Source organism: Equus asinus, chromosome 24 (assembly GCF_041296235.1).
Source record: "Equus asinus isolate D_3611 breed Donkey chromosome 24, EquAss-T2T_v2, whole genome shotgun sequence".
Taxonomy (NCBI): Eukaryota; Metazoa; Chordata; class Mammalia; order Perissodactyla; family Equidae; genus Equus; species Equus asinus.
Genome location: NC_091813.1, coordinates 43,029,756 through 43,051,980, shown reverse-complemented (window position 1 = coordinate 43,051,980; position 22,225 = coordinate 43,029,756). Strand labels below are relative to the sequence as shown.

The following is a 22,225-nucleotide window of genomic DNA, read 5'->3' as shown; positions in this document are numbered from 1 at the left end:
TGGTCCTCCCTTGCAGCCAGTCAGCTGTGAGCAGCAGATGGGATCATTTGCATTTTTCTTTTTATACTTTCCTCGATCGGCAAATTGAAGGATTTTAAAAAATTTACATTTTCATTGTTTGCCTAAAATGTAAACGTGGCTTAACTGTTGGATTGAGCTTCCCTGACCCTCACAAACACCACACCCCTCCAAGTCACCGAGACTTGAGAAAATACCCGAGGGGTAGGTTTCATATTTATCAACTTGGAATCTCCAGGCCGGGAGTCAGGAGTCGAAAGAATCAGCCTTGGAGTCGGTGACTCGTGTTTTCCTATTTTAAGCGCTCGGCGCAGATACCCTGTGGGTCTGTCTGTGGCAAGTGGGTCTGCGAGCGCGCGCACTTCTGAGTCCCTCGCTCTGCAGCCTCCACCCTCAAAACTTCGGGTTACGAGTCGAAGGCAGATTTTTAGCTCTTAGGTTTACAACAGAGGGCGGCCACCCTGCTGGGGGAGTGGCCAGAGCCAGCGTTTCCCAGCGCCGGGGTCGCTCTCCCGCGGCCCGCCAGACTCCATGCCGGCTCCGCGGGGCCACCGGGGTCCCCGCGCCCCGATGTCTTTGTGCCGCGCGCGGCGCGGGAACACCGGCACGGGAGGGCCAGGCCACCGCCGAGATGCCAAAAATGCGGGAGAGGCGCGGGCGCCAGGGGAGGAGACGCCCCGCACAGTCGCCGTCCCGGGGAGGGGGGGGGAAAAAGTAGAAAAAGAGGCTTTTCAGGTCCAACTCCTCGGGTCTGAGAAAGCACGTTTTCAGGAGATGCCTCGCGGGGGGAGAACACACGGCGAGCAAGGGACCCCGGGCGCCCGAGCTGCCCCGGCGCCGTGGGTACGCGGCCGCCGCCCCCACCCGGGCAGCCGGCGCGGGCCCACGTGGAGCTGCGCGGCGCCGGCCGAGCGCGCCGGCCGCCGGGCCCGGAGTGCGCGCCCCAGCTCCCCGCCGCGGCCGTTCACGCCCGAGCGCCGCCGCCGGTCCCGCGTGTGCCCCGCTGAGGGGGAGGGGCGGGCCGGGGGTGGGGGCGGAGGGGTTGTGGTTCCACTGCAGCGGGGGCTCCTGTGTCCTTGTGCGGAAATGACACACGGAGTCCCGTCACGTCACGCGAGAGCGCAGCGCACGGACACACACAAAGAGAGGGGAAAATACACGGCGCCCGCCCGCCGCCCCCAGCAACCGCCCGGGCCGCCCCGGCCAGGCCCTCCGCGCGCGGCCCCCGCTCCCCGGCCCCGCGCGCCCCCGCCCCCCCACGTGGCGCCCAAACTCGGCGCGGGCCCGCTCGGCAAAGTACAGAACTCGTGTCCCAGGTAAGTGCGGGGCGGATCGAGCCGGCCGCGCGGCGGCGGCGGCGGCGGCGGCTCGGGGGCGGCCGGACGGGAGAGCCGCTGCAACATCCATGCCGGGGTGGGGGCGGGAGCAGGGGAGGGGACGCGCAGGGGGGCTGCCCAGAGCGCGCCCGCCGGCAGGAGCGCCCACCCCGCGCGGAGCCGGGCCGCCGGAGCGGGCGCCGGGCGCCCACGGGCTCGCCGCGCCCATTGTGCCGCGCGCCCCTTTGTGCCCGCTCGGAACGCGGCGGCTCCATGGCGTTCCGGGAGCACGCGCGCCGCGGGGCGGGGGGGGGACACGGAGTGGAACGGTCCGCGCCGCCGCCCCACTCGCGCCGCGCGCCGGCCCCGCGCCCCCGCCGGGCGCCGCGATGGAGCGGCCGGGCTGGCGGAAGGCTGTGCGGCGGCGGCGGGGCTGGGCTCGGCGCTCGCGCTCGGCCGGGCTGCTTGGGGACGGCTCGGCGCGGAGAAGGGGGTGTCAGAGCAGGAGCAGGGGGCGGGGACTGCCGCGCGATGCCGAGCGGGGAGCAGGAGGCCCGAGGAGCCGCCGCTCGGAGGGACGCTGCCTCCAGAGTCTGCAAATGGAGCGAGGCAGGCCCGCGGCGGCGGCGGCGGCGGCGGCGGCCGGGAGCGGACAGGGCCGGACCCCGCCGCCAGGGGGCGCAGCGCTCCCTCCCCGGCCGTCCACGGCGCGGTGCGCGGTTCCCGCTGCCCGGGAGCTGGAGGCGGGCCCGGCGCCTGGGTGTGCACCGCGGCTGGCGCGAGGCCTTCCCGGCCGGGCCCGGAGCGCTCGCCGCCCCTCGCGGCCGCCCTTTCCCCTCTTTCTGGCAAACGCGCTTTCCCACGCACAGTTAGCCCTCGGCGTGCCGCAGCTCGGGAGGGCCTTGGGTGCCGGTGCATATATACTTTTTACAAGGTGATTTTTACGGAGGTGAACAAGTTTGACTGCCCGGGTGGTCCGTCTGGCAGGATTTTACACGCAAAAGCTAACCAGACGCAAGTGCGCAGATTAGGAGTAGCGCTTGAGTCGGCAACGTTCAACTTCACCTTCTTAAAGTAACTTTGGAATGTTTAACGGGCCAAGGGCAACGCGAACTGCCAGCAAGCTACGGCTGCAGGACACTGAGGCTAGGAAGTGAGCTCCTGGGCTAGCTCGGTATGTAAAAGAGAGGCCTGGAGGAGATCCTTTTGTTACCCATGCTCCCAACCCCACCCCCGTAGTTTTTGTTTTTTTAACTACCCATCCCTAGTTTTCGGTTTCATATCACCATACAGAACCCTATCAGCTTCCCTCACCCTCGACTTTGAGATTTGCGCAAGATTTTGTATCTTCCTTACCGTTTTACATCCTCAGCTACGACCCCAGTGTCTGATAACTTAGTAGGTGCTCAATAAATGTTTACTAAATAAGCGGAGAGCCTCTTGGATTCTAGAAGAAAGGTGGAGTCAGTGCAGCCTGTTCCTACTAGCCAGTTAGCTGGTGTGTGCATGGCCCTTGAAATGAAATTCACGATAAAACCCGAGCCTTTAAAATCTGTCACGTAAAAACTCCCCCACTGAACGTGGGTTTTACTAGAGACGCCATCTCCTTGTGGAAGTAATTTAACAGAAAAGTTTCATGTCCTTGTCTTCCCCCGCCACACACGAAGCACTAGTTATAGCAAGAAAAGAGCCCAGTTAGGACCTAGTAGACGCGATGGTCAGCACTGCAACACATTGCAACATTTTCTTCGCAGTCTCTGTTTGTGTTATCTCTGAGTTCCTAAGCATCTCTTACGTGAGCAAAGGAATAGCAGGAGGTCTGATAATTAGGACGAGAAAAATTGGAACTCACTATGACAGATTTGATTTGGTGAATTTAATCTCCTGCAGGAACGTCCCACCTGCCACTTTTTAGAGCTGTCTAGAAAGCCCCGGAAGCAACGAAGAAAGAAACAAGCTTTTATGGATTGTATTGACACCATGATGAAAAATTGGGGAATCTGTCTCTTAAATACCTCAAACTTTATAATACAGAAACACTTGAAAGTTGCTAGCCAACCAGCAAAAATAATTCGGTGTTAGTGTATGGGAGGTTGGGGTGTGGCGTTTTTTTTCTGGCACTTAATTTTGACGATAAGTGGTGAATTAGGACTGTCATCCTGATTATTCATTGTGCCCAATATTGGCTAAAGTAAGTTTGAGGGAATTTTTTGTGGAATTAACCCTTGTGGTGATGGAACTTTTCGGTATCCTCTTCTTGGTGGTGGTCACAGGGATGTATACACGTGGTATCTTTCAGAGAACACCCCTCCCCCCGGAGAGTAAATATTACTGTATGATAATTTTAAAAAATAAAATTCAAAGTCCAGAAAAAGCGCGTATGACAAAATGAATATTTTCCGTGCTTTGTGAGCATCCCCTTGCTCTCGCTGTTTCTTCCCCCTCCAGATTGGACTCTTGCTCTTCTCCCCCTCCTGATGCTCCAGTATCTCTTGCAACATCGTCGTTTCAGCTAGAGCTCTTGTGGTTTCTGGAACCAGCTGCCACACGTGACCTGCACATGCCAAGCTAGAGCTCTCGGTGCTGGCATCGGGCTTTCAGTGTGTCAAACAGGAGAAGTGCTATTTCACTCAGAGTGACATGTTAGTCACTGAATGATCAGACTTTTTACAAACTGTTATTTTAGAGCCAAGTTTTTCTCTGCAGCTCACCTGGGAATATGCTGTTTCTCCATTTTTAATCCCACTTGAAACACGTCTTTAAAGTCAGCCCTCTTGGGTTCTTGTTCTCTACCAACGTCCACCTTTCCTCTTCCCTGTCTGATTGTCAGTGATCACTGGCCAGTGAAACACAGTGCTGAGTTGAGTAAATCGTTTATTGGTCTTTCCTGCATGCAAGGGGCTGTTGGTTGAGCACGGAGCCAGTAAGTGGGAGGATGGAGGCTTGTGCTGGTGGGCGGGAGTGTCCGCCAGACTCTGCCCCAACTCTGATTAGCTCATGTGGTCACAAGACACCACGCTTGAAACAGTGGGAACTACATAGGAAACTCAGCTTCTATCTCCCAGGAAAATTAGTCACCATTGGACCATTGGACAGTCAGTCACATGAGTGGCTGCTGGCCCACCTTTCTTCCTTGAGCCCCAGTTTCTGGGTGCCAGGGTTGGTGCTTCCTGCTATTAGTGTCTAAGGAGGAAGCACTTCATGAAACCAGGGAGAGCTTGATAAGTAGAACCCCTTAGCTGCAGAAGACGTCACGTTTAGTCACCTTCGGAAAATGCAGTGTCCGTAGGGTTAGACACCCGTCGTGGGCGGGCAGGCGGGCAGGCAGGGCTGTGTGGTTGTACTTGGTGGCCCGCTGGAAGATGTGCTCTGACTGAATAAGGCAGGCAGTGACAATTACAGCTTTAGAAAAACTTGGGGGGAAATTGCCCTGGTTTTGTGAGGACTGGTATTTTTCAAACTGCATTTGCAGATGTGTCTAAAAATAAAAACAAATTGCAAACATGTCCCGCGAGTCCCATGGGCAGGGTACCACTGCCAAGAGGGCCGGGCTCCGGGGGCCTGCGGCTCCCAGCCGAGCCCCGCAGGGCGGATGGCATGGGAACATTCTTCCCGTCATCCTTAGGGAGAGCATTTTATTTGATCTCACCCGCTTCCAGTTGTTTCTACCATTTAAAAGTTACTAAACTTTGTAAAAGTTTTAAGCCATTTAATTTAATTTTGTAGTTCTTTAAAATATTCACTATTAACATGCACTTTAAAAATCTTTTTTTAAAAAGGGCTTTATAATGGGTAACATTTCCTGAGGGCTGTGAGCCAGGCACTTGCTCCTTTGTAGTTTTCACAAGCTCTCCTGAGAGGAGGTAGTGTGTCGGGCCCCATTTTACAGAAGAACCACGGCTTGGGTGGGCACGCATGTTGCCCAGTGTGAGAAGCTAATGCATGTGGAGCCAGGGGCTCCATGCCGGCCCACCTGACCCTGAAGTTTAGCAGGGAATTCCATTGTCTTTGAGATCAACTGCACTTGTCCCTACCTTGGTGGCCGGAGGGCCCATCCGGCTGTTGACTTGCCTGCCCAGCCCAGCCTACAAATGGTGCTCCGCAGAAAGGGAGAAGGCACAGCTGGGGACGGTCATGCCCCGTTCCTCCATCCCAGCTCCTCTCGGAAGGCGGACACGAGGCCGTCACCCCCTGGTCCACCCCACTCCTCTCCCTCTCCCTGCTGTCTGCAGTCCGCCGTCCTGTCCCGTCCCGTGTTGTCGTCCCGCACGCCCCACCAAGTGAGGTCCAGACTGCACCCCCCGCCCCTTTCTCTACCTGCACAATCAGAGTGCTCTCGTGAGCCTGCGGGGGGAACACGTACAGCGCTCAGACCACGGAGCCGGCGCGGCGTGAATGTTAGCCACTGCCCTGCTTCTCTGTTTCATTTTTAAAAATCAGTATGACCAGCAGCACAGAGAGATCAAAGTCACGTCGTGTGGTGTGACAGTTGTGAAAAGGGTGAAGTAAGGTTTAGTTAGATATTAGCTAAACTTTTTGAATCCTTGAGTGTGTTTGTTAATAACACCTTCACAGTGGTCGGAGCACATTCTCTTTGCTTCACCTTTCGGATGTGGCGGTGCTGCACGGCCACCATCCCCCTGGTCTCGGGTTCCACTCACATTCCTGTTCCGGGGCTCGAATTCTCCGGGAGACCTTCCCGGAGTCAAGGGTTTGCCTCGCTTGACATCTGGAGACAGGACTTGGAAGATTGGGAGGGTTTGCACCTGAGCAGCCCGAGGTCAGGGCTGCGGGGCCACGTCTTCCCGGCCCTGCCCCTCAGCCCGGGGCCGAGTCCAGAGTTCAGTGGACCTTTCCAGTTTAGTGGGGCAGAATCCTGAGTCAGCTGGCTGGGTTTTGAACCTCGAGGTTTCAGGAAGCCCAAGTACTTCCCATTTCTGGGCCTGTGTGACTCCGGCCAGCCGCAAGCCTCTGTGCCGCCAAGGGGCCTCACGCAGCTCTCTCCAGAGCCTGGGAGCCTGGACCACTGCTCTCGCAGCGGCTGGGTCTTTTGAAAGAACTCGGTAGAGAGGCACCGGGTCACTCCCAGCCCCCACTGGGCAGCGCCAGAGAACGCTTTCCCTTGGAAGCCTGTGGGACGTTTAGGAAAGAAACCAGCGATCCTGTGAAGGCAAAGGAGTCGCCCCGCCAAGTGCCCCCTGCTCGGGGTGCTGTGTCAGCTTGCATCCCAACTCCTGCAGAGGAGGATTTCCCCCAGGCAGATTCTTGCCTGACTCCTTGTAACCAGTGACCTCACCTCCTCCCTTTATCTGTGGCCTGGCCCGGCCTTCGCTCCCCAGACCTTCACATCTCGCCTCTCTGCCCACTGCCTCCTGCTGCTTTGTCCTGGGCCAGGGCCCCCTGGAGCAGGTCTCTGAGTACCCAGTCAGGGAAGGAGGGCTCCAGGTGCAGGTCGGAACATCTCCCAGGGTGTTCAGACAGAAGAGAACCTGAAGAAAGGACCCCATTTCACAGTCATCGTCATCCAGAATGCAGAAGCCCGCAGGTTGGGCATCTTGGCCCTGGTGGATTGCTCAGCTTCTCTCCAGTCCATAAGTTTCCCAGCCAGCCACAAACCCAAACCTCCCCGGTGACCTGGCCTCAGGGGTCAGTTTGGATCCCTGATCCAGGAAATACTCTGAATTGTGATTTTTTTTCCTTCCATGAAATTTGACTTATTTCAGAAAATAATTGAAGTATCAGGCAAATGCATCGATAGGGCCTGTAACGCCCCCACCAGGAAAGACATTTCCTTAGTGTCCAGAGCTGATCTTTTCACCTTCTCACTCATGCGTGGGTTTGTCAGGTGACACTTTTTTCTGGTCTCCCTTCTCCCCATGCTGAGGAGCTTTCTACACCTTCAGACGCGATAATTCAGGGACAGTTATGAAATGAAAGTCTTCACTAATGTATCAGCTATTATATTGTTTCTTAGAGCATCGGTATTTTAAGTGTTTAAAAGTTAAGTGATTTGATTTTCCATTCTTAGCTTATTGCTGTGTGTGGACCTAACTTAGAATATGACCTGGCTGGTCAGTAAAGATTGCTATACTTATTTTTTCATTTTTAAAAATTTGGGGGGGCCGGCCCCGTGGCCGGGTGGTTGAGTTCATGCACTCTGCTCCAGCGGCCCAGGGTTTCGCTGGTTCAGAGCCTGGGCGTGGACCAGTCATCAGGCCACGTTGAGGGGGCATCCCACATGCCACACCTAGAAGGACCCACAACTAAAATATACAATTGTGTACTGGGGGAATTTGGGGAGAAAAAAAGTAGGAAGAAAAAATAAAAAAGAAGATTGGCAACAGTGGTTAGCTCAGCTGCCAATCTTAAGAAAAAAAATTTTTTTTTCATTATCAAAGAATTGCATACCCAGTGTAGAATATTTGGAAAGTCGGGGAATAAATAAAAAAATAATCCATAATCCTCTTAATTGGAGGTAGTTAACACTTTGGCATATTTCCTTCCAGCTGCTTTATGGCATTTTTTAATTATGTAGTTTAGATATCCCCAGTGAACTTCGAAGTATGTTGTTATTGACTGGATAACTCTGTAATGAACAATTGATTTTGGATCTTTACACCTAATTTAATGCTCAGGTCTTTCTGTCAATAGAGGTTTTGAAGTTGTGTGTTCAGAAAATGTGTAGATGTTGACTTCCTAACTTTGTGTAATGGCAATAACAATAGTCAAAGGTGATCTCAATCCAAGTCACGTTCACTTTTGTTGTTGCTCCCATTTTCTCTGCATTTTTGGGTGGAAATGTATCAGTAATTAATAACAGTTAATGGTAGGATTTCCATGCTCAGTCTGACCCTAGACTTCCTGCTGGGCTTAACCCAGGATCGACTGGGAAGTGACAGACCTCCTGGCCCAGGTGCTTGGGCCTCCTGGCCTTTACTCAGTGCCGTGACTGCGAATCGTAATTGTCAAGTGCGGGAGGCTCTGTAAGTAACAGAAGGATTTGGTTATAGGTCTTTAGAAGCTGAAAGTGATGAGGAAGATCAAGATAGGCCCGTTTAAACATTGACCAAGTTATTCCCTAAGTAGATTTTTTTCCCCCTAGAATTTGCTTTGATTGACATTATTTCTCCCTCCAAAGGAAAAAAGTCTTGGAAGTATATGTTAGAGTTTAAAACTATTTGTGTCCGGATCACAGAACTGTAAGCATGGGTGGTCGCCCGCACAGCTGTGCCTGAAGCCTGTGTTTACTCCATGTCAGTTATGGTTGTCATAGAAACTCTAGTGTAGTTTCTTCTGACCTTGGGGTTCGGACTGCTCTTTTCTTCCTAGTACTTTTATCTTTGGTGTTTACCCGTCCTCCCATCCGACGGAGTTCCCAGGTTCCATCTTACCCTCCTGTTCCTCCCATCTCTGCCCCTGTGTTGGTTGCAGTCCCTGTGAATAAGCTCTCGATCCCTTGCACAGAGGACAGTCCCGCCACCGGCACCAATAGCTCCTGTCACACAGCCGGGCGTGTAGCCACCAAAGCACAGGGCAGGGAGACTGGGGCCCATTCCTGATGGTTTGATCTTGAACATGTTCCAGACCTTTCTGATCCTTGAGTCCCACACTTATGAAACAAGATGATCTCTGAGCTCCCTTCTGGCTCTAAAACGGTGCCTCATTTTCCTCACTGGTAGAAGGAGACTAACAAGAGTTCCCACCTCCTAGGATTGCCAGGTGAAATTTACAGCTCTAGGCACAGCGCCTTCCATGTGGGTGGGCTGTGGTTTCCATGGTGTGTCCGCTGAGTGTGCAGAGTTCAGGGCAGCGTGGTGAGGAGGTGGGTGGGAATGGCACACAGGGTTTCTGCCTTCAGGAGTCACCGGAGGGGCTGGCTCTGCCCCCTGCTGCCACCTGCCCCTGGGACAGCTCCATCAGCACCCTCAGCACTGCCTGCGGCCAGGGCACGCTCTCCTTGCCGGAAGCCCGTTACTATGCCCCGTGCTGACCATCAGCCTTTGTCTGTCTCCTCCCACAGGTACTGGTCACTCCCAATCCTTGTCTCAAAATCTGCTTCTGGGAGAACTCAAACTGAAGGAAGAAGTGATACAGACATTCCCATGATAGCTTAAGTGAAAAAAACAAGGAACAAGGATCTTAAACCTTTTAGTCTCAGGATCTGTTCATACTCTTAAAAATTATTGAGGACCCCAGAGAGCTTTTGTTTATGTGGGTTATACCTGTCTATATTTACCGTGTTAGAAATTAAAACAGAAATGTTTGGTTTTTTGGTGAGGAAGATTCTCCCTGAGCTACCATCCATGCCAGTCTTCCTCTCTGTTTTAGTGTGTGAGCTGCCAGCACAGCATGGCTGCTAACCCATGGTGCAGGTCCATGCCCAGGGACTGAACCCGGGCTGCTGAAGTGGAACACACTGAACTTAACCACTTAGGCTACTGGGGCTGGCTCTAAATTATTTTTTTATTAACTAAAAATAAGTTAAATATTTGCTTCATTTAAAAATAACTGTAATAAATCCATTACAAGTTAATGTCAATAACATTTTTTATGAAAAAATACCTTTTCCAAAAAAAAATTCTTAGTGGAAAGAGCGGTATTGTTTACATTTTGCAAATCTCTTTAAGGTCTGACTTAATAGAAGACAGCTGGGTTTTCATATCTGCCTCTGTACTCAATCTTTTGCAAACAATATATCATGTTGCCTTTGGAAAACTCTCCTGCACACTTGTGAGAGAAAAGAGGCGATAACATCTCAGTGTCACTAGGAAAATGGTTTTGATCTCATGGACCCCCTGGAAGGGTCTTGGATGTACTGACTCTCCCAAAAGAAAAGAAAACCCCCTCTTTGGAAAAGTGTCAGTTTCTCTGGTATAAATACTCCCACCGTGGCCAATTTCAAGGTATGACTTGACTCCACTAGTGGTGGAGTTGGGGAGACACAATCCGTGCAAGCCGATGTAAGTCAGCCCACTGCAGTCGATGAATCACACTCGAGAACCTGACACAGGATGTTTCTGGAAGGACACACAGGAAAAGCCACATGCTAGGCTCCCGGAGAGTAACCTGGTGCTGGGGGACAGTGGGCCTTTTAACCAAATATCCTTTTATATCTTTTGAATTTTGTTTCATGTACATGTATGATCTAGTCCAAAAAAAGATTTTAGACATCTTCCCATCTTCAGATGAACTCTGAACATGTAAATTGACCTGTAATTGTAAATCTTTCCTGCTTTTCCATTTCTTTGTGGTATCTCTTAGAGTTCGTTCTTTCTCTGCATCCGCGAATGGTTCTGCCTCCCTTCCCCCTTGTCCTTCTTCACAGGCTTTCTTCCTCCCCCGAGCCAGGTGCATGCTGCTGGTGGGGAGTCAGGCTCAGCCGGCTCCGAGGTAGCCCCGCCAGTTACTGCATTTATGTAGTCAATTTAAGCAACTCATCCTTTGTAATTTGATATTTGAGTGGCTAAAGTATCTTCCTATTTCTGAACAAGATTACCCTCCCTTTTGTGCTTTTTGTAAACTGAAGGCTTTTCTGATGACGTTCTGTCTTCCCTACCCGTGTGCCCTGCATGGAAAATTGAACATTCTCCATCTCACTCTAGAAGGATAGACACCAGTAGGCATTTTAATGAAATTATATCCACTCCTACAAGCTCTGCAACATTTAAAACCTTTCCGTACCAATGACAGGTCACTTTGCCTGTGGCTTCCTAGACTATTTGGTTTAAAAAAATTATATGTAACAAGCATTTCCACTTATTAGATTAACCACTGGAGATTTGTCCTATTTGAGAGTTACCCTCTGATAAGTCCCCGATGTCTTAGAACCTGTGGTGTGTTAACTCGGGGGGGAGCCGGCTACGCGGGTCTCTGACACACGTCCCCTTCATTCGTTTGAGTCTTCCTTCGCCTTGGTCAGGTGTTTCTGAGAACAGGGAACCGCCACCCCTTGGGAAGAAGGCTGATTTTCAAGGACACGGTTTGAGATTCGTGGTGAGAGGAATAAGAGGGTTTTGAAAAGGAGAGAATGTTAAAATAAGAAATTCTACCAAGTCCAGCAGGCACAGGAGATTGTAATCCCAGCAGCCTGGGTGGGCGGGAGCCGCAGTGGTTGCTAGCTCCTGAGGTTATTATGTAAAGGAAAGGAATTTCTGTGGCATGCTCCATGTCCACCCAGGGTGAGCAAGCCAGTGACCTCGTCTGGACAGGTGACCAGGAAATGGAGGGAGCCACGTGATGCCCATCCCCTTTCCACCCAGTCGTGACGCTGTTGGTGTACCGTCACCACGTCACCTCAGATGCCGGGGAGTGACCCACACATCCCTCTCATAGAAACTTTTCTGTACTGTGGGATGGAGTCTATAAGCACGGAGGAGAGGGGATTCTGGGTAGCTACGGGGAGACAAAGGGGGATTTGGATGCTGCTGCTGCTGGACAGAAATCCAAGGCTGGGACCTGTCCCCGTGTCATCAGAAGAACCTTAACAGAAGAATGAGGATCCTGTTATGTCCTCTCCCGGTGGCTGATGGGAGATACACACAGACTTGGTTTGAATCCCAGTTCTGTCACTTAACTAACAGCCGTGTGACACTGGGCAGGTTACTTGCCCTCCTTTTTGCCCTTCTAATAGTTGAATATTTTATTTCCATAATCAAAATGATATCAAAATAATTTTTCCAGCTTCATTGAGGTATAATGAACAAATAAAACTTGTGTATATTTACGGTGTATGCCCTCACTTTCTTTCCTGGTGAGATTGGGATTCAAGTCGCTCAGGATGAGGGGGGCGCACACGAGGGGCCTGGTGCGGTGGGCTGCAGATGTCCCTGAGGACCCTCCGCCCTCCCCACAGCAGGAGCCAGCTGCAGTGTTGGGCTTCCAGGCCTTGCACATGGGACCTTCCCCAGCTTCCCGATGAGTGTGACTTCCTTGCTGGCTGGGAGGGAAGGGGCCGCCATACTGCAGTGCTAATCTAGCATCTGTCACTCGTCTATAAATGAACACGGAAATGTTTTCTAAAGCAGATGCACACGGGGCATCTAGCATGCCCAGGAAGCCAGCAGCCCCTTCCTCCCACCTCACCCCCGTGACCCTTCCCCGCCTCCCCTCCACACCCCGCCTTCTCCCACACCCGGGGCGGCTCAGATGTGTGCTCTTCCACCATCGTTTTCTGATGAGAGGATCACCAGGAGCTCAGAACTCAGGTGCTAAATTGCCTGCTGTCATGTCACATGGTGGTTGTTCAGAAAATCCCCTTCCTGCCCCTCAAGGCCCTCCCCACAGAGGCGACCCTGACACTTGCCCCAGGCCCCGCGCTGGTGGCCCGCGCCTGCCTTCTGGGCTCAGCGCTGCTCCAGAGAAAAGGGCTGGCAGGTGTCGCATCAGATAGCATCCGGTGCTGGGCAGCACTTGTGGTCCTGTCTCCTGTGTTTTCTCATCGAGCCCTGTTTTCTTTTCTTCTGGGAGTCGCTCGTCCTTTTAATAGTTTCCATTTAGCCAGAGTCGTCGTGGGTTTCCCTTTATTCCCCCAAATAAGCCATCCTCCATCTCCTCTGTGTCTCACCTTTCCTCTCCCAAATGTAGTTGTTTTCTGCACTGTCCCCTCTCCGCCAGCCCTTTCCCCATTCCTCCTGTCTCTCCTGCTTCCCTGCCGCTGCCCTTGATTCGAGGGAGTGGGGTATGTGACCGCATGGCAGGCTTTCCGAGGGCACTTGGCAAGCTCAGGGTGTCAGGGTGAAGCCTGAAGTATTTCCGTGAGAGGCCCCCCCGACTGGGCTGCAACCCAGGCGGCCTGAATTCCTGCCTGCCGTCGGCTAACTTTCCTGTCCAAAAAGAAAGGAGTTCTCCCTGCCTGTCCCCCCAGACGCCCAGGTCATGTGACATTATCACACTCGAGGTTTATTTCCTTGGAATGCAGTGGCGATTGTATTTGCCAGCAGTCACCTCTGGTAAAGTAGTTCTTGGACCCTGGAAGTTGCCTGATTGTCTGTTTTCCCTCAGTAGCACCTTGTGTGTTCAGTTTTTCAGGTAAGAGATAGTTTGGTAAGTAGAAATTAATTTCAGTTTCAAATAAATCTTAAATTTTCTTATTCATTCTTCTGGAAATTAGTAATAGAGGGAGGAAGAGAATTGTGCCTGTCATAAGGTTACTGTGACGCACTGAGAATAGTGCACCACGTCATAAGCACTCTATGAGTGTGGCTACTGTTAGTGAATTTTGAAGTTGTCGTGTGCATGGATCACCTTGACACACTCCCTCCCTTGCCCCCTCACTCCATTCGTCCATCTAAAACAAGGGCCCACACACTCTTCACAGCTGCTCGGTAAAAGGTTTACTGACCTGTGTAGATAGCATCGCTCTTCCTTATAGAGATGCTCCTTCGTCCTGCTCTCCCGATCCTCGGCCAGAATAGGACCTCAGTATTTGCAGGCAGCTTAATTAGTTATGGGACCCACAGCCCCTCAATGGCAACAGTACTGGCTGCCATGTGTATTCTTTTCCAGTGTTACTACCTCATTTCTTGTTGTTAATGCTGTTGTTGCTGTTGGTGCCATCGAGCGGATTCTGACTCCCCGCGACCCTGTGCACAGCAGAGTGGAACTCTGCCCAGTCTTTTTGTGCCATCCTCTCACCTTCCAGCACTGTATCAGACAAGGCTCTGCTGCTATTCATGGGGTTTTCATGGCCAGTTTGTCAGAAGTGGGTGGCCGGTTCCTTCTTCCTGGTCTGTCTTAGTCTGGAAGCTCTATTGAAATCTGTCCACCATGGGGGACCCTGCTGGTGTTTGAAATCCCAGTGGCATAGCTTTCAGCATCACAGTAACGCTCAGATGCCACAGTATGATGACGACAGACAGGTGTTGTGGTTCCCTGACCTAGGAATGAACCTGGACGGCGGCAGTGAGAATGCCAGCTCTTAACCACTAGACCCCCAGGGCTGCTTGTGTCTCATTTATACCTTATATATTTATGGGCACACTTAGGTAACTTGGAGAATCTCAAAGACTTGCAACGGTGCTTTTAATCATGGTGTCTGTTCCATTCCGGCTGGCGCAGTGGGAGTCAGGCTAGCTCTGCACCAGACCCTACAGCCCCCTCTCGTCAGCCCCATTCCCTCGTCAATAAAAAGAAGGGTTTGGACCAGATTGTGTGGAGCTCGAGAGCTTTAAAAACTCACAGTGCCTCTTTCTTCTTGTTGCTTCTGAAGGCAGGGCTAGACCAGCACCATCCAATTAAAAATGTAATGCAAGCCACATAGGTAATTTCAAATTTTCTAATAGCCACATTAAAAAAAGTGAAATTAATTTTGATAAAGTATTTTACTTAGCCCAGTAAATCCTAAATATTATCATTTCAACATGTAATCAATATAAAAAAATTTTAATGAGCTATTTCACACTCTTTTTTGCCATGCTAAATCTGTGAAATCCAGTGTGTATTTTATACTCACAGCACATCTCCATCTGGACTAGCCACATTTTGGAGTCCTCGGTAGCCACGTGTGACTAGTGGCTGCCACATGGACAGCACAGGTCTTTTTGGACCACCTGTGGTCCTAAGACCTCTGCTCGGGTCCATGGGATGCACAGCCTCCATCCTTAGTCAGCCTTTTCCTTTTGTGGCTGGAATTTATGAAGCAGGGACCTCACAGAAGATCATCCGAACTGGGGTCTTTTGTAAGACTTGATTTTCTCGAGTAACTATCCCCTCGCGCTGTCAGTGGCTCTCAACCCGTGTGTTAGGATGCGTTCTGCGCACACAGTCTTGGAGAAGTGCTCCCCGCAGGCACTCAGAAGGCTGGCTGCTTCGGAGCAACTGCAAACAAGAATAAGAGGCTGCAGTTTTCCAGGATGTGGCAGAGCAGCGTCCGCTGAACCTGCCGCCGCCCGGAGCCTGGGTTGGGAGGGCTGGGGACATTCTCCTGGGCACGGCAAGTTCAGTCAAACAAGCAGTAAATCGCGACTTTGTCTTTGTCTTTTCCTTTAGTGAAATAGAAGATGAACGCAACTGAATTCAGTGAAGATGTAGAAGAAGGTAAAAAAAATGCCTCTTTTAAAAAATTATTTTTAGCTTGATATTTTTTTAGGTCATACATTCACATGATTCAAAGACATAACAAGATACCTAATGAAAATCAATGAAGTCTCCTCCCACCCCATTCCCATCCCCCCCACCCACACCCCCGTTATGAATATCTTATGTATCTTTCCAGAGTTGCTTTTTAAAAAGCCTCATTTAAAAGATAGTATTTGTTTCTCTCCTTCCATCTCCTCGCCCTTCCCACCTAAAAGACTTTAAGACCAGTTTTGAAAAAAATGTTCTTGGAACATGGTTTTATTGTATAGCGCTCATGTGGTAAGATGAAATTACTTGGTTGGAAAGTGCAGTTTTGTTGTGACTGGACATTATTATCTGAGTGGTAGTGGCGGGGGGCGGCCTGGGAACACCCGGCGCCTGCAGAACCCTGCTAATCTCTGAGCGGCCCGGTGATCTTTCCCACTGAGCCCTATTTCTTCTCTGCCACAGTTCTAAAAAATAACACTGTGAAAGTGGAGACAGAGGCCGAAGATGCTGCCCTGGACTGCTCAGTGAACTCCAGGTCTGCCGAGAAGCACCCTCTGGACAGCGTCTTCACTGCCCTCCAGGACTCCAGCAAGCGCAAGCAGCCGGGCAGCGATGGCCAGCCCGACTCCGTCCCCAGCGTGAAGAGGCGGCGGCTGATTCCCGAGGTGAGGCCCAGCCCCTTCCACGGTTCGCTCGGGCTCCAACCCTCTGATTAGACGTTGAATCTCTCTACTCTGGGCATCGGGCAACTGCTAAACCTTTGGGCCTGAGAAGGCTTTCATTCCAGCTGTCCCATCTCTGGCTTGAGTTGCTAGAGGGTGTCTTTAACTGGAAATGTTGTCTATGTCTGGATTCATTACGGGGTAAGGGCAGTCTTTCCAGTGCAACTGCTTTTTTTTTAAAGATTGGCACCTGAGCTAACACCTGTTGCCAATCTTCTTTTCTTTTTTCTTTTTCCTTCTTCTTCTCCTGAAAGCCCCCCAGTACATAGTTGTATATTCTAGTTGTAGGTCCTTCTGGTTGTGCTGTGTGGGACGCTGCCTCAGCATGGCCTGGTGAGCGGGGCTAGGTCTGTGCCCAGGATCCAAACTGGCAAAACTGGGCTGCTGAAGTGGAGCGTGCGAACTTAACCACTCAGCCACGGGGCCAGCCTCTGCAGCTGCTTTTGAGTTCATCATTTTGCTTTGCTCCACAGGAAAAGCAAAAACTTGTTGATAACAAGGAGTGTTGATGAAGGCGTAACACAGGGCCACCCCAGTGGCGTAGTGGTTAAGTTCACGTGCTCTGCTTCAGTGGCCTGGGATTCGCTGGTTCAGATCCTGGGTGCGGACCTAGCACCGCTTGTCAAGCCATGCTGTGGAGGCGTCCCACATAAAATAGAGGAAGATGGGCACAGATGTTAGCTCGGCAACACTCTTCCTCACAAAATGGAACTGGACATGGTGCCCCCTCAAGCAGCCTGCAGTCCAGATGTGAGACAAGACAGTTAAGATAAGATGGAGGGAGGCAGCCGTGGGAGATGCGGATGTGTCTGCCTGGGCTGCCTCACCAGCGAGCCTCCCCACAGCCAAGCAGGTTACATCTTAAACTCTTAGAAGGACGTTTTCCCTAGCTCTCTAGCCCAGACACACATACACAGGCTCTTTGGGGGGGACCCAGATAGGCATTTCAACTTGTGCATGTCTGTCCAAAACAGCCCATGTTTTCAAGGCTCTTTGTCATTAGCCAGAGCACCACCGAGGGTCAGCCTGGGCCTCTTTGGGTTGTCACTGGTTGGTTTTAATTCTCTTCTATGAGGTGCCAGGGCAGATTCAAATAAATTGGGAATTCAGGGATTTTAGAGACTTAATAGGTCTTCAATAAGTAAAAACTGTTCTTCTCTTTAATTAGCAAAATGATGAGATTAAGATTTTCACCAGGATTTAAATATACATGTTTACATTATAATGAGGGCCAACCTCCATTCCCCATCATGGAATGTTGACTGATACATTTATGTATTTATTTGGGTTTTTTTCCCCCCAAACAGCTTTATTGAGATATTCAGATACTATACAATTCACCAATTTAAATTGTACACTTCAGTGGTTTTAGTGTATTCGAAGTTGTGCAACCATTAGCAGAATAAATTTTAGAACATTATCATCACCCTGCAGAGAAATCCTCTACCCATTGGCACTCACTCCTCATTACCCCTCCTCAGCTCCTGGCACCTAATCTACTTTCTGCCTCTATGGATTTGCCTATTCTGGACATTTCATGTCAATGGAATCAGACTCTGTGGCCTTTTGTGTCTGCCTTCTTTTAGTCAGCATGATGTTTTCAAGGTTCATCCATGCTGCAACGTGTATCAGTACTTCATTCCTTTTTATGGCCAAATAATATTCCACTGTGTGAATTAACCACAGTTTGTTTATCCATTCCTTAGTTGATAGACGTTTGGGTTGTTTCCACTCTTTTTTTTTTTTTTAAAGATTGGCACCTGAGCTAACATCTGTTGCCAATCTTCTTTTTTTTTTTCCTCCTCCTTCTCCCCAAAGCCCCCCAGTACACAGTTGTATATTCTGGTTGTGCTGTGTGGGACACCGCCTCAGCATGGCCTGATGAGCAACGCCATGTCTGGCCCGGGATCCAAACTGGTGAAACCCTGGGCCGCCAAAGCAGAGCGCATGAGCTTAACCACTTGGGCACGGGGCCGGCCCCTTTTCCACTTTCTGACTGTTGTGAGAAATACTCAAGCAATACATTTTTAAGAAGCTATAGTGCCCAGAAAAAAAGTTGAATTTTTTAAATACCTATGAGCATTTTTTGTAAAGGATTAATTAGAAATATCCCACCCTTGCCCCCCTGACTGCCTGAACCAGCCACGTGCTGCACACGCTGTGACTCTGGGGAGAGTGTCATGCGGGGACGGCCGTTTCCAGTGCAGTGAGTAGTGACTACAGATTAAACCTCGGATCCCTGAGATTCCTGCCGTGGCAAATGAAAGCTGCAAGGTGGTTGGTAGAATAGCTTGTTTGAAAAATGGTTATCTGTTTGCTCTTTCTGATGTTTTATTTTAAACCACAATATATTATCCCTTTCCCAAATGATTGATATTTAGGTGTTTTCCACATTTATATCATTATAAATGGTGCCACAGGCACCATCCACATACATAAGCCCAGTGCCCTTCTGTGGGTGTTTCTATGGGTCAGATTCCTAGAGGTTGTTCCTGAAAATGTTGAGAACTTTGGGAAGCACTATGCTAAGTTCCTAAAGGAACCCCTGAAATCACTTTCTTCTGTGCGTCACATTACATTTCTGCTTATGATCAAGTCTGTAAACTTCCAGTTTGCAAGTAAAGCCAGAGGTCAAGAAATGGAGCACAAAGTTGAGTGTATCAGTTCACTTTTTTGTTTTTTCTTTAAAGATTGGCACCTGAGCTAACATCTGTTGCCAATCTTCTTCTTTTTTTTCTTCTTCTTCCCAAAGCGCCCCCAGTACACAGTTGTAGATTCTAGTTGTGAGTGCCTCTGGTTGTGGCATGTGGGATGCTGGCTCAGCGTGGCCTGATGAGCGGTGCCATGTCTGTGCCCAGGGTCTGAACTGGTGAAACCCTGGGCTGCCGAAGCGGAGTACGCAAACTCAACCACTTGGCCACCCGGCCGACCCCTCGGTTCACTTTTGCTGTGTGGTAAACCACCCCAAAACTTAGCAGTGTAAAACAACCAGCATTTTATTTTTTTTATTTTTAATTAATTTATTTTTTTTGAGGAAGATTAGCCCTGAGCTAACTACTGCTAATCCTCGTCTTTTTGCTGAGGAAGACTGGCCCTGAGCTAACATCTGTGCCCATCTTCCTCTACTTTATACGTGGGACGCCTACCACAGCATGGCTTTTGCTAAGCAGTGCCATGTCTGCACCCAGGATCCGAACTGGAAAACCCCGGGCCGCTGAGAAGCAGAACGTGTGCACTTAACCGCTGCACCATCAGGCCAGCCCCCATACAACCACCATTTTATTTATTCACAGTTCTAAGGGTCAGCTGGTGGTTCTGCAATTTGGCCTGACGTGTCAGGGCTGGGTAGTCTGGGATGACCTCCTCCCATCTCTGGGACCTCACCTGGGCGGCCGGGATGACTGCAGCCTCCCTGTATGCGCTTTCTCACCCTCTCGGAGGCTAGTCCGGGCCTGTTCACATGACGTGAAAGAGTTCTAGGAGCAAGAGAGGGCCAGCCCCGGGGGCAGACACTCCTCGTGCCTCTGTCTGCATCACATTTGCTAGTGTCCCATTGGTCAAAGCAAGTGCTGTGGCCAAACCTAGACTGAAGTGGTGGAAAAACCGACTTCACCTCCTGGTGGAAGGAGCAACAAAGTCACGTGGCAAAGAGGCTTTCACACAGGATGGGGGAGCTGTTGGGGCCCTTTTTGTAAACAATTCACCACAGGAAGGGACAGCAAGCTCTCCCAGCAAGAAGGAGTTCTGACCACGCGTAGGCCAGGTTGAGGCCTTTGTGGAAGACCCGAGGTGACCCTGTTGTCTCATTGCACAAATGCTGTCACTCTTTATCCTTTCATTCAGTAAATTTTTGTTGTCATGGCATCATAGAGCAGGAAGCATCTTTGTATTCTTGGAGGCAGAAAGGGAAGGAGAAAGTTCTTAGGATTTATATTTTAGTTGACTCCTTCAGTATGTGAAGCAAGTCAGAAAGATCTGCACTGTGCTCGAGCCCCATCGAGGTTCATAGTGGAGGGATCCCCTGAGCATCGTTGGATGGTGTGGGGTGCAGTTGCTCGTCATTATCTGTGAAGGCAATAAAATTTAGCCAGACCTTCAGGCATCTTGCAGGAATTCTGACATTGTTGGAGAAAAAGGAACCAAAAATGCATTTGAATATTTTTTCTTTCTTTTTCTTTTTTTTTTCTTTTTGGTGAAGAAGATTGTCACTGAGCTAACATCTGTGCCAGTCTTCCTCTATTTTGTATGTGGGACACTACCATAGCGTAGCTTGATGAGTGGTGTGTAGGTCTGTGGCCGGGATCCGAACCCGTGAACATGGCTGCCAAAGCGGAGCACACAAACTTAACCACTATGCCACTGGGTCAGCCCTGAATATTTCTAATATGACTTGTCCAATTTACGCATCCTAACCTGTCACATATGTTTACAATGGATTGGATACAGCAGGCAGTTCTAGCCCATTAGATTTTGAAGTGAAAAAAACATGTTAAGTCCTGGATTTTATTTTGGGTATTTTATTAGCTGTGTTCATTTTCCTTAGTGTAACAAAGTGAGGTTGATATCCTTGCCTTCCTTCCTGTTCTGTAAAAAGAATGTATGTAAGTATAAATCTTTTGAAATTCTTTTTTTTTTTTTAAGATTTTATTTTTCCTTTTTCTCCCCAAAGCTCCCCGGTACATAGTTGTGTATTTTTAGTTATAGGTCTTTCTAGTTGTGGCATGTGGGACGCTGCCTCCACATGGCCTGATGAGCGGTGCCATGTCTGCGCCCCAGATCCAAACTGGCAAAAGAAACCTTGGGCCACTGAAGCAGAGCATGCAAACCCAACCACTCCAGCCACGGGGCTGGCCCCTGAAATTCTTGTGCTCCTTGTAGAAAAGTGGCGTGTGAATTCAGACAATACTTTTTTTTTTAAGTTTGTGTAAATTCATCTATCAGTAGCCTCAGAACCTGGGGACTTTTGAACAATCTATCAGTTTTATGAAATTATAGTATATGTTGATTTTTCAAAAAATCAACACGATTTGGGGAGTATATGTGGCTTTCTTAACCACTTTCACCACAGGGTGAGACAGGAGGGATCAAGAGGCTGAAACAAGCAATAATCATCAGAAAAGTGGAGGAGGCTGGCCTGGTGGTGCAGCGGTTAAATTCGCACACTGCACTTCGGTGGCCTGGGGCTCGCTAGTTCGGATCCCAGGTGCGGACCTGTGCACTGCTTATCAAGCCACGCTGTGGCAGGCATCCCACGTGTAAAGTAGAGGAAGATGAGCACGGATGTTAGCTCAGGGCCGGTCTTCCTCAGCAAAAAGAGGAGGATTGGCAGCAGATGTTAGGTCAGGGCTATTTTTTAAAAAAATTTTAAAAAGTAAAAAGTAAAAGTGGAAAGGAAGTACATTAAGTTATCAAGTACCTGCTCAACAAATAGCCCATTCCTTATTTTGTATCATTTAATCCATATATCAAACCAATGATGAGAGACTTAATATCTCCACCACAAAGGTGAGCAAACTCGGGCATGTAAGTTACAGCCAGGATGCCAGTGGGGCAGCCGCATTCCCACTGTGAGGTGCCAGGAGGATTGGGAACACTCCGGCTCTGGGGTCCCTGCTGTCCAGGGAGGTGAGCCCCACCTTCTCTGATCCAGCCCACAGGAATAACAAATACCAGAATGAGGGGAGAGTTCACCATGTGGCCTTCGGCCAATTATGTGGCCTCCCAGACTCCGAGGTTCCTCCGCGGTGATGAGGGCTGACCCTGCTCACCTCCTTGGTTTCTTGTGTGGATCGTGAGACGGCCCATGTAAGGAGCCTGGCACAGGGCCTGCCCCACATCCACCTTCAGAATGGTTATTTATTGCCCCAACCCCCTTCTCTAACTCCCACCCTGTGGTCAGTATTCCGCTGCCTCCCTCCACATTTATCTGAATGAGAGTGGCATGGAATTGCCAAGGGAGGCCGTCTGATGCCCTACAGGATGCTGCAGGCCTGAGCACCCTCGATTCTGAGTTCCGTCCAAGTCAGAACATAGACCACCTTCCACCTTCTCCCCCAGCCCCACGGAAAGGGGAGGAGGACGAAGGGGGGAGGTTGAGGGGTAGCC

General features: G+C 50.4%; 1 protein-coding gene across 2 annotated transcripts in view; it reads left to right on the top strand.

Moving 5' to 3' along the window:
* Positions 1-485: 485 nt before the first annotated feature.
* Positions 486-22,225, top strand: part of BEND3 (BEN domain containing 3) — a 35,504-nt gene continuing 13,764 nt past the window's right edge. The window contains exons 1-3 of one of the 2 annotated variants that reach the window (XM_044757349.2): positions 486-1,334; positions 15,321-15,368; positions 15,861-16,063. In XM_044757349.2, coding sequence (XP_044613284.1) covers positions 15,332-15,368; positions 15,861-16,063 — 240 coding nt within the window. In that variant the 5' untranslated portion in view covers positions 486-1,334; positions 15,321-15,331. Of the gene's footprint in view, positions 1,335-15,320; positions 15,369-15,860; positions 16,064-18,262; positions 18,395-22,225 lie in introns of those variants that run through there. The other variant, XM_070496388.1, reaches the window with a different exon arrangement.